The sequence below is a fragment of the Rhinopithecus roxellana genome, chromosome 11 (assembly GCF_007565055.1).
Source record: "Rhinopithecus roxellana isolate Shanxi Qingling chromosome 11, ASM756505v1, whole genome shotgun sequence".
NCBI lineage: Eukaryota > Metazoa > Chordata > Mammalia > Primates > Cercopithecidae > Rhinopithecus > Rhinopithecus roxellana.
The window spans coordinates 119,088,033-119,101,026 of NC_044559.1; the positions used below are offsets into that span (position 1 = coordinate 119,088,033).

General features: G+C 36.3%; 1 protein-coding gene and 1 pseudogene across 1 annotated transcript in view; both read left to right on the plus strand.

Moving 5' to 3' along the window:
* Window positions 1–12,994, plus strand: part of MALRD1 (MAM and LDL receptor class A domain containing 1) — a 706,902-nt gene that overhangs the window by 465,226 nt on the left and 228,682 nt on the right. Inside the window, exon 30 of the mRNA XM_030940611.1 lies at window positions 10,867–10,995. Coding sequence (XP_030796471.1) covers window positions 10,867–10,995 — 129 coding nt within the window. The remainder of the gene's footprint in view (window positions 1–10,866; window positions 10,996–12,994) is intronic.
* LOC115900366 lies at window positions 8,583–8,887 on the plus strand (annotated as a pseudogene).

A 12,994-nucleotide genomic window follows, 5' to 3' on the forward strand; every position in this document is an offset into this window, starting at 1 on the left:
AAACTGATAAATTGCCTGTGTGAGCAGCCACAGCCCAGAAACAAGCATGTGCTATAGAAGCGTGACCACAGGACCTGAAATAACCATCCTTCTCTACCATGTGGCTGAGGAGGGACAAATGCATGAAAGAAGATGGTGTGCATCTCCGGACCATACATGGATGGTCATCCTGAGATTGCTCGTGAGTCAAGGAATAGAGAATGATAAACAAATTAGGAGGTAAAGAAAGAAGATAGTGTGTGAATTTTTAATCCTGTTTAGTGTATCTGATATGTTGTAGAGAAATCTCACAGAAAATGTACAATAAGTGTTTAGATCTCAGCAAAAGGAACAGGTTGCAATTGTAGACATCAGGCCATCAGCCTCCAGATAGCAGTTAAAATCAAGTGGGACTACAAAGGAAAATAAGTTGGGAGTCACAGTTTGTTTTCATAGAATTTAAAAGTCTGGACTGGAAAAGGAACCAAGAGAGGAGAAGGAAGGTTGAGACTTTGACAGAGTACCAGGAATATCACACCAAAGAGCTTAAGGAATTGACGTTTCAAAGCGGAAGGCGTTTTCAGCGTATCAGCAGCGGCAATAAATCCAGAATGGGAAGGGGTTGACATTTATTTTAAAATGATAATTAGCACATCATTAGATATCTAAGCAAGGGTTCTTTTAGTGCAGTAGTAGAAACTGCTAAGAGGCAAGGAGTGAATGATGACTTCTGAATCACTAAAGCACTGAAAATGTTTCTTCTTGCGTAACATCATAGTGGTCCTTGTCAGGTACACCAGTCCTGAGTTTTGTTCTTGTGTTGCTTTAATTTCTTGTTATCTCTTCTTCCTTCTTCTAGGCCTTCTAAACAGGCTTTTTTTTGGGGAGCGGGGAGCAGTCTGAAACTGTAAACCAGTGTTTTGAAGTATGCATAGCCTAGGGTTCAGCAATCAGTTGTTCTAAAATTATATGAAGAATTCATTTTAAAAACTGGACATTTAAAATATGTCCATACACAAAATATTAAAGATAAAATGAGTTTCATGTCAGAAAAGATAGTTTGGTATATATACTTCTCTTTCAAACAAGTATACATAGAGTTTATGAAGTCATCTTTTTATTTAAAATATGAAAAGTCAAACTTCAGGAAATACTCCTTTCAGCATGCACCTTGCCTCTGTGTATTGCCAGTGAACTCACATTTTAAAATATTTTTCTAAACTTTTTCTGTACACTAATACATGGTCCAGTAACTCTGATAACACCTCTGATAATTTCGATGCAAACTGAAGTGTGCTGTCACTGAGATCACTAAGGTTACAGTTTCAGACATGTTGGTATTAATTGCCTGATATGTGCATTGACCTTTAAACCTAATTCTTTTAAACTTAAGATAGACTTTTTTTTTTTTTTTTTTTTTTTTTTTTTTTTTTTTTTTTTTTGAGATGGAGTCTCGCTCTGTCACCCAAGCTGGAGTGCAGTGGCCGGATCTCAGCTCACTGCAAGCTCCGCCTCCCGGGTTCACGCCATCCTCCTGCCTCAGCCTCCCGAGTAGCTGGGACTACAGGCGCCCGCGACCTCGCCCGGCTAGTTTTTTGTACTTTTTAGTAGAGACGGGGTTTCACCGTGTTAGCCAGGATGGTCTCGATCTCCTGACCTCGTGATCCGCCCGCCTCGGCCTCCCAAAGTGCTGGGATTACAGGCTTGAGCCACCGTGCCCGGCCAAGATAGACTTAAATTATCATGGTGAATCGAAAATATTCTATTATGTGTACGTTCTAGATATTTGAAAATAGTGGTCATGTGATATCAAATCATTGGCAGTACTGAGATGTCCTTTTATTTGCAAACTTGCCTCTGATAATTCCTTCTAGAATAAGAGAACAAGCAAGTGAAATAAGTAGTTCATCTGTGAAGAGACATTTGGGTGCATGATCTTCCCAAAATATATGTCCCCTTTATTTTCTCAAATGTTGTTCTTCCTTCACGTAAGTATGAATTTTCTAGTCAGATTTATTTGCGATGGGTTGCCAAAGTTGCTTGATAAGGAAACTGAGAAGAATGGAATTTTACAAATAAGGAAACTCAAAAAGGAATTGATCCCTTTCTATTGAGTGTCTGGCCTATTATTCTACTTGGTTAAATGACCAGCTAGGATGGTAGGTAATTCGAAATGTCATCAATAATTTATATTAACACACCAGTACAAGCTAGGGCTACTTTTATTGTCTTCTGACAGCAACTCATAAATATATTCAATTATAGCACTAAATATACTGTTTTACTAATAACTTTTCATCACTGGATCATAAATTCCTCAAAAGTGAGAGCTATCTCCATATTTTCCATAGTGTCTGATAGTTGCTCAGTACATGTTTCTGGCATGAATAAATGGAAGGTTCTAAATTGTTGGCATCACTAGATATAAACACACTGTACTTTGTATGAGAGAGTGATTATTATTATTATTCTCATTTAGAAATCACATTAAATGACTTATTAAAGATTACAGCTTTTATAAGAACTGGGGTTCAGATCATTATCTTGGTCAACATATTTGCACTGCTCAATAGCAATCAGTGTTTACTCTCCAGAATTACCAGGTCTAACTAGAGGTTAACTTTTGCTTATAATTCAAAACTTTTGAGAGATGCCTACCATAAAAACTGTCCAAAGATAATTTATCAACAAGTCAAAACAGATAAATCACGAGGAAAATTCATGTACTAAAAAGCTAAAAAAAAACAATCAAACAAAAAACAATTTTATAGAAAAGTTTCTGGAAGTCCTAGCCAGAGCAATGAGGTAAGAGAAAGGACGAAAAGGCATCCAAATAGGGTAAGAAGTCAAATTATCTCTTTGCTGATGATAGGATTCTATACCTAGAAAGTCCGAAAGACTCTTCCAGAAGGACCCTGTAACTGATCCACAACAATGTTCAAAAAATAGTAGCATTTATATATACTAATAAGGTTCAAGTTGAGAGTTAAAGAGCACAATCCCATTTATAACAGCCACGGACTAAAAAAAATAAAATAAAATAACAAAAAACAAAACAAACTTAGGAATACATCTAACCAAGGAGGTGAAAGATATCTACAAGAAGAACTATAAATAACACAAAAAAAATGGAAAAACATTCCATGTTCATGGATTGGAAAAGTCAGTATCATTAAAATGGCCATACTGCCCAAATAATTCAGGAGATTCAATGCTATTCCTATCAAACAACAAATATCATTTTTCACAAAATTAGAAAACACTATCCTAAAATCCATATGGAACCATAAAAGAGCCCAAATAGCCAGAATAATCCTAAGCACAAGGAACAAAGCTAGAGTCATCACATTACCTGACTTCAAACTGTATTATAAGGCTACGCTAACCAAAACAGCATGGTACTGGTACAAGAAATAGACACATAGACCAACGGAACAGAACCCAAAAATAAGGTCACACACCTTTTACCATATACAGAAAGTAACTCAAAATGGATTAAAGATTTAATGGAAGACCTCAAACTATAAGAATCTTAGAAAAAAAAAAAAAAAAAAAAAAAAAAAACGTAGGAAACACCATTTTTGACATTGACCCTGGGAAAGAATTTATGTCTAAGTCCTCAAAAGCAATTGCAACAAAAATAAAAATTGGCAAATGGGACCTAATTAAAGAGCTTCTGCACAGCAAAGGAAACTATCAACAGAGTCAACAGACAACTTACAGAATGAGAGAAAACATTCACAGACTATGCATGCAACAAAGGTCTAATATTCAGAATCTATAAGCAACTGAAGTTGATAACAACAACAACAAAAAAAAAACATTAAAAAGTGGGCAAAGGACATGAACAGACACTTCTCAAAAGAAGACATACGTATGGCCAATGAACATGAAAAATGTTACACTTCACCAGTCATCAGAGAAATACAAATTAAAACCACAATGAGATACCATTTCACATCGGTCAGAATGGCTACTATTAGAAAGCCAAAAAATAACAGATGCTGGTGAGGTTGCAGAGAAAAAGTAATGCTTATATACTGCTGGTGGAAATGTAAATTTGTTTAGCCACTGTGGAAAGCAATTTGGAGATTTCTTAAAGAATTTAGAACTACCATTCAACTCAGTAATCCCATTACTTGATGTATATTCAAAAGAAAATAAATCTACTAAAAAATAGATGCATGCGTGCATATGCTCTTCATAGCACCATTCTCAACAGCAAAGACATGGAATCAACCTACGTGCCCATCAACAGTGAACTGGATAAAGAAAATGTACATATTATACACCATGGAATACTACACAGCCATAAAGAGGAATGATATGTCCTTTGCAGCAACATGGATGTACCTGGAGGCCATTATCCTAAGTTAATTAACATAGGAACAGAAAGCCAAATATCACGTCTTCTCACTTGACACGAGAGCTAAACCTTGGGTGCTCATGGACATAAAGATGGCAACAATAAACACTGGGAACTACTGATGAGGGAGGGAGGAGGGCAAGGACTGACATGCTAACTTTTGGTGACAAGGTCACTACCTAGGTGACAGGATTATTTGTATCTCAAACCTCAGCATCACACAATATACCCATCTAACAAACTTGTGCCATGTACCCTGTGAATCTAAAATAAAATTGTGTAGGTTTATCAACAGCACAGTTCACAATTGTAAAGATACAGAATCAGCCTAAGAGCTCAGCAACCCATGAGTGGATAAGGAAAATGTGATATATATACACCATGAAATACTACTCAGGCATACAAAATAATGAAACAATGTCTGTTGCAGCAACTTGGATGGAACTGGAAACCACTGTCTTAAGCGAAGTAACTCAGGAATGGAAAACCAAATACTGCATGTTTTCACTTATAAGTGGAACTAAGCTATGGATATAAGGAGTGACATACTGAGTGGTATGAAAAACACTGGAAACTCAGGAAGAGGGAGGCTGAGAGAGTAGGTCGAGGGATGAAAAACTGCCTGATGCATATAATGTACTCTATTTGTATTGCAGTTGCACTGAAAGCCCAGACTTTATCACGATACAATTCATCATGTAACCAAAACCATTTCCACCCCTAAGGCTATTGAAACTAATTTTTTAAAAATAATAAATCAGTGTAGCTTTTTTGAAAAGCAATTAAGTTTATTGATATCAGAAGCCCTAAAAGACACAAATTCATCAATACATTTTTATACCCAATAATGGCATTTTAGGAATCTGTCTTACATAAATACTTCCAATTATGAAGAAGCTAAATGTGGTTTTGATTAAATGTAAAATAATGTGAAAACTCTATAATAACGTCATAATGGAATTGTTAGCTAAAGTAAGGGTATATTCAGTTTTCATTATATTGTATAGATATTAGTGATTACTTTGAAAATCAGACAAAATATGATATAAATATAAAGAAGTAGAGAAAATATTGTGTATATGTTATGATTACAAGTGTATAACCGAGTTACAAAACATTTTAAGAAAAATGCAACAAAATGTTAAAGACATCGTGTAAAGAGGAGAGTTTTTTTTTACATTATCTATTTAAATTCTTATTATGATAAAATATATTTTAAAAACTCAGGTTTCCATTTACTTATCACATTAAATCAAATGTCAATGTGCATTTTCAGAACCAAAAGACTTAGTTTCTCAATACTTCACAGAACAACATACCTTTGTCAGTCTGATCAGTGTTTTTAACTCCTGCTCACTCATGGACATCTTTGAGTCTTTGATAGTTAAAATTCTTTGTTGTGGTCTAAACTCCTTTCATGCCTTCAATGCATCTAGATGTTTACTTGCTTAAGACTTTTCTTAGATATATTTCCTGATTCACGGTATTCCCTGGGAAAGTTCTCTTGCACTTGGAATTTCACTAGGTCTTCCATAGATACATAGTAGCCTTAAAAATTCCAATTGTTTCTTTCCAGTTGATTCTAAAGCTGAATATGTGGATTTGTCAACTAAATAACATGGTCTTCAAAAGCAAAGATTATGCCCATTTTATGTTTAATATTCTTCGTGTGGTTATATGAAAAACAAAGGTGCTTAGAAACACATGCCCATGTGAAACTTGCCGTCTGGAATCTCAGAGCATATTGAATGCCGTCAGCTTAAGAAAGTAATAAAACAACAAGTGTTTCTTCATAAATATTAGCTATAGAATGATTGTATCTAGTTCAGTGTAATGAGCTCTGTGTACAAAATTATTTTAATCCAAATTGAAATTTGTAGAGTTGAGGATTTGTAAGTCTTGTTTCAAAGTAAAATGAAACTAGTTTCCAATTGGTGTCACTTTCAGGTTGGTGAGGGTTTGTTTAAATCTATAGTAGATTAGTGCTATATATATCATGTTCTTACTGGATTAAATTTTGTTTTCTTATGGCTGCATTATTTTCCAGGGCCTTCATAGGATCTTTCAGTTTCTCATGTTTTAGTTACATCTTTAGATCTCTATTTGTCAGTCTTTTTATAGCAAAGTAAATATTCTAGTTTTTCATATGCCATAACCTGCTAGCCAGGTTATTTTCAACTTTTATTATGAGCACCAATGTTCTATCCATTCTTGTATCATCAAATATAGAATATGTGAGATATCTTTCATTTCATATATTTGACAACCAGGTGAATAGTTATTGCCTTTATCATTACCATTTTGGCTGAATAAAAAATATAAAATGGCTAAACACATGCAAAAGAGTCTTTCATTAAAAAAATCGATCTTTTCATGGGTGCAGCACACCAACATGGCACAAGTATACATATGTAACAAACCTGCATGTTATGCACATGTACCCTAGAACTTAAAGTATAATAATAATAATAATAATAAAAATTGATCTTTTCAATTTACTGTATTCTTGTCTTAAAAAAGATATGTGAGGCTGTTTTTATTTTTTTTTTCTTTGGACACCTAATATTTCATAGATATTCTAGTCATTGTTCAGTTGACTGCAATTCAAAGCATCACTTTATTTCTCTTCATGGCTCTGCTATTCTATATTATCAAAGAAAAGCCTTATTTAGAGATGTAGCCTATTTTAGCCATTTTTTAAAATAAAAACCAAAGAACCAATTATTTAGAGTGAGTCAAAGCACATTTCCCCTGTGGAGTAATTATATGGCTTTACATCCTATGGCATGGAAAAATAAAATAATTTCAAATGCATAGACTTGCATATGGAAAAAATGTCCACATACTGCCCTAGGGTTAACTGTAAATTCTCACTAGTGTTAATTAAAATTATGTGGCAAAATTCCTAAACTATTCAGTAAACATGACCTTTAAGTCGTCGTCTTGTTAATGCCCATAATTGGACCATTTGCTGTTGTCTTAGATGTTCTCTCCTCAGTCTTCATATTTGTATACACTAAATTTTACTGGTAAATTGGTTTTGGATGTCATATAGGTTTTAGCTATTGTATTATGGGCATAATCCAAAGGCTCTGGATATGCACTTTTAGTCAAGTCTGTAGGGTTGTGTTTTTTTTTATTTGTGGAAGTACTGCCTGTCAGAAAATTTCCTCCACTTCAGGTACATCACCTCTGAACCTATAATCACTATGTAACAAAGGAACTGCTGAATTTAATTTGTTGAAGTTGATAAAAAAATTGTAAACCTTTAATATAAGTCACTATGAATCTGTGAAGTATTATCATTTGACTACATATCTGATGAAATAATATTTAAACATATGAATTGCTCTAAAAATTCTATGTCAATTCACTTTTCTAAGCCCCCTTTAGATGAAACCATTGTTTCTGAAATTATGATAACCAAGATTTGTAAAGAGCCAACTATGTATCAGGTTCTGTGTGAGGCCCAAGAGAACACAGTAAAATCTTTTGCTTCTAAGGAGCTTGGAGTCTGGGGCGACAGCCAGCCATGTGTAAATAGCTCTTATATGTGATGATACCCATTGTAATATAGGAATAAATGGGTACTTAGGTGGCATGAAACAGTAGTGTCTCACCTGGGGCAAAGATGGCAATGAGAAAGGCAGGACAAAAGTAGAGAAAGAGAAGTCATTTCATTGAATGGTAAGTTTGGAGAGCGGGCACCTGGGGCTCTGGAGGGAATAGTCAGGGCAGACAGAGGAAGTAGCTCCTGTGAATGCATGAAAACACGAAGAGCAAGGGACAGATTTGTGAAACCTTCAGTCATAGGATATAGAGCAATTGCAGGTACTTAAGAGGCACAGAAAATGAGACTGGAAAACTGAGCTGGAACAAAGAACAAAGGATTTTTAATGTCTTTATTAGGGGTTTGGATTTATGTGGTAGGTAATGATGAGCCTCAGTCCCCACCTGTACAACTATGGAAAGGCGTGTGGCCATGCAAAGAAGTCAAATCCTGTAGAGTTAGGATTTTTGTTAAGAATACTTTGCATTTACTAAGAAGTAGTTTGGATTATTACATGGGTTATTAAGATTCCGTGTACTGAAAAAAGTTGGGGGTCAGAGGAGAAGGCAGGCTCCCAATCCGGTTCCATCCGGTTCTCCCACTATCCCCCACCAGGGGTCTCAGCAGCTCAGAGGGCAGGAGGGGCGGCAGTGTCAGGCACCGCGCACACGCCCTTCCAGAGCCAGGATGCCCAAGAGGAAGGTGAGCTCCGCTAAAGGGGCCGCCAAAGGAAGAGCCCAACAGGAGATCAGCGCGGTTGTCAGGTAAACCTGCTCCTGCAAAAGTGGAAGCGAAGCCGAAAAAGGCAGCAGCGAAGGATGCATCTTCAGACGAAAAAGCACAAACGAAAGGAAAAAGGGCAGCAAAGGGAAAACAGGCCGAAGTGGTTAACCAAGAAAGTAAAGAAAAGTTACCTGCAGAAAACTGGGAAATGAGAACTGCGGAGTCCAGCCTCTGATGAAGCAGGAGAGAAAGAAACCAAGTCTGATTAATACTAAGTACCATGTCTTATCAGCGGTCCCTGTCTCCCTTCTGGTATAATCCAGGGAAATGCTTTTATCAGCTATTTTGTAAATGTAAGTTGTTTAGTAGCTCCAGAAACATTTTTAAGAAGGAGGGAATCCCATCTCATCCTATTTTTAAAGTGTAAATGCTTTCTTTTAAGAGGTGAAATCATTCGCTGGTTGTTTATTTTTTGTTACAACCAGAGAATAGTGTGGGATATTGAATTATGGAAGGCTTTCACTGTCTTGAGTGTCAGCTTAACATTCCATAGATGGGGAATTAGTTTTCATATCCTATAATACAAAGCATATGAAATGGCAGTATGGAGTCACAATCCTGTATCTAATGTCGTTAACATTTTAAAGTACTTCTAGTCCCATGTTGTTTTGTAGTAGAATTGTTTCCCGAAGAAAACTACTCCTTGATCCTGGCTCTCCCTGCCAGAATTGTAGGCACTCTGTAGTCTCTTTGGTTGTGATAGTTCTGTTTTCCTAATAACTTTGTTACTGTGCTGTGAAAGATCAAAAATGTGAATATGTAGTGTACATGCTATTCAGTCGGAATAACTTTAAAAGAGAATTACAATATATAGCTTTTTAGATTTTTGGTACATGTGTTAAGAATTGTGTACAAATTGAAATGTCTGTACTCAACCAATACAATCTCAATTACGAAAGAAAAAATATCTTTTTATCTTTTCTCTTCGTCCATTTAAAATGTTTGATTTTTCTTTCTAAATTAGGCTGTGATGTGCCAGTGAAATAGGCAATGTTGGCAACACAATGTTTGTTACAATAAAATGCATTAGACATTTAAATAACCTTAAAAACCAGGTGAAGGGACATAAACCCGGCCAACTGAATCTGGAACGATGTTTTCTGCACAAGCAAATACAGGCATACCTCTCGTTAAAACTGATGTCAACAGAATGAAACATCAAATCCTACAGAGGGAGCCAAGTGGGGCAGGGGGTGGGGGATAGGAGGGTGAGGGTAGGTGGGGGTGAGGTGAAGGGAGGCCAAGTGGAAGAGGGAAATGGCAAACCAAAACAACACCAACTGAGGTAGCAGGACTTTGCTCAGTGCAGAAAAATTGGCTTATGAATAAAAATTAGACTGATATCAAATTAAATTCAGATCATCATGGCAAAAGACACAATACATGCTATTTAGTTTTAGGAAAAAAACACACACATTCATTTCCTAAAATCTGCTGCTAATTAATTTGCTGACGGTCTCTGCTGGCTTGACTATTTTTTATACAAGGATGTGTATTAAATACTCCGTGCTTTTGCCTAAGATAGTGTTAGTTCTCTGTACTTGCCAATGGACACTTTAATTGTGTGTATGAAAAGGAAAATCTTGCCCCATGGGAGTCAGAGAAAGCAAAATAAAGTCTAGAGTATGAAACCTCCACGAGCCAGTATGTTCATGTGAAAATTCAGCAGAAATAGGCAGTTGCTTTGAACAACAAAAAAATTAGTTAAGTTGAACATCTTCTTTATGTAAAATAGTCAAGATGGGAACATACCGCTAAAGTTAGTGTCTGTGCTATAGACCCAGATCACCAGAGGCATTATGAGCAACACAAATGACCAGGAAATCCCATCGGTGCATGCTGGCAGTGAGTAGGATTTGGTGGCAGGCTGCACACACCCTTTACCAGGTTCCAGGTAGTTACGGGCCACAAACTTGAGCATCTCATCCATGAGAATCACGGACAAGGAGATTTTCAGCACCATCAAAGTGCATAAAAGGTATTTCAGAAGTAGAATCAGTATAATTTGCTGAACCATTGAAGGTGGGACTGAGAAAGAGGAAGTTGGGGAAGTCCACCTTAGGCTACCGTTGAAATCCTTAACCGGCTTACTAGTTGAAATCTATAAAATACCTAACAGGAGTCTTCAAGTCTAATGAAAATATTGACTAAATACTGCTTTTGTTTTTGTTTGTTTGTTTTTCTCTAGTGGGAGAAATCTCTGAGATTTGTCCGGTAACCACTGATTTTTTGTGTCGGGACAAGAAGTGCATTGCATCCCACCTTGTTTGTGATTATAAGCCAGACTGCTCTGATAGGTCTGATGAAGCTCACTGTGGTAAGTTTATCTATCTGCTCTATGGCAGCCAGTTCAGCAGAGATTTTCCTTTATAAGTAGAGTTAGATATTGGCATTGATGATGGAGAAGAAGTATTATTTTCATGCACTAGAGTAGATTTAGAATAGCCCAAATATTTCCCCAAATTTGTATACAAGTATCAAATACAAATACAAATGGCAGCCCTTTCATATTCTTTACTCCTATACTGAGAACTGCAACAAGTCTATAGAAAATCATTTTACCAAACAATAATCCCATTCTGTAATTAGGCACACTGCGTGTAGGGTTAAAATTAAAGTTTCTAGGAACTGCAGTAGCAAGCTGCCTTTCTTTATTGGTCTTCATTTGTTTTTTCTATTATATTTTTCCAAAAAATTGTTGATTTTGTATATGTGGCTGAAAATCAGCACTTTTAATAAATACCAGTTTAGCAATTAATTCTATCAATTACATTGCACTGGAGAAAGAGGACTGGATGGGCCCCATTGGATTTTTATTCAAGCTTTAATTCAAGCAATGTTTTAAAACTTATATAAAAAACTAAGTATATAATTTTAAAATATGAGCAGATATTTAAATTCAAAGGATCTTTTTTTCCATATATCTTTTTTTTTTTTTTTTGGACAGAGTCTCGCTCTGTCGCCCAGGCTGAAGTGCAGTGGTGCGATCTCGGCTCACTGCAAGCTCCACCTCCCAGGTTCATGCCATTCTCCTGCCTCAGCCTCCCAAGTAGCTGGGACTACAGGTGCCCACCACCATGCCTGGATAATTTTTTGTATTTTTAATAGAGATGGGGTTTCACCATGTTAGCCAGGATGGTCTCGATCTCCTGACCTCGTGATCCACCTGCCTCAGCCTCCCAAAGTTTTTTCCATATATCTTATTGGGGAAAAAAAGGATCTTTTTTCCATATATCTTATCTTTGCTAGAGAATATTGATACCATACGAGCTACCTGTTGCAGTTACCATTTGCTGCCTGACAAGCTACCCCAGAAGTTAGTGGTCTAGGCCACTGTTACATTTTGCTCACAATTTTTTGGGTAAGTAATTCAGGAAGGGCTCTTCTGGGCAGTTTGTCTCTGATGGCCTGAGTCGAACTGATAGGGTGGAGCTGGATAATCACATCCAGGATGACTTCTTCTCTTGATACTGTTTGGTCTTTCTGTCTTACTAGAGATGGTGTTTCACCCTCCAGAGTCCTCCATGTGGCTTGGGCTTTACATAACATGGCAGCCACAGGGTGGTAAGCCATTGTACACAGGACTGGCTACTACTAGAAAGTGTCCCCTGGCCCTCAGGAAAAATAGCAACCGTTACTTTGATTTAGCCTCAGATGTTCCATAATACCATACCTGATTCCTGCTAATGGCCAAGCAAATAACAAAGTCTAGACTAGACTTTCAATGGGAAAACATCACACGTCAAATGTAGAGAAGGTTGTAGGGTGACCTTTTTGGAGACAAACTAGCACACAAGCGTATTTACATTTTTATTTTATAGTTCAATTTAATTTTTATTTCTTAGGATCTTACACTGATGCTTCCAGTGGGCTCATTTTCTATTTAAAATTTTTAATATATTTTTAAAGTTTAAAAAGCTGTGGTAAAAAATACGTAATAAAAGATTTACCATTTAAATGTATAATTTAATGGCATTAGGTATATTTGTATTGTTGTGCAACCACTGCCGCCATCCATCTCTAGAACTATTTTTATCCAAAAAAACTAAAACTGTACTAATTAAAGAATAACACTCCATTTACCCCTTCCCCTAGACCATGGTAACTACCTTTCTCCTTTCTATCTCTATAAAAGATCTTTCATTTCTCTTCTAGGTACCTCATATAAGTGGAATCACATAGTATTTTTCTTTTCTGTGACTGGCTTATGTCACTTACCATAATGTCTTCAATGTTCATTTTGTATTTTAATTTTAAATGAAAGTATTTTTAAAAAGTAAAAACAGTCAACACATCTTAAGACTTTATTACTAATA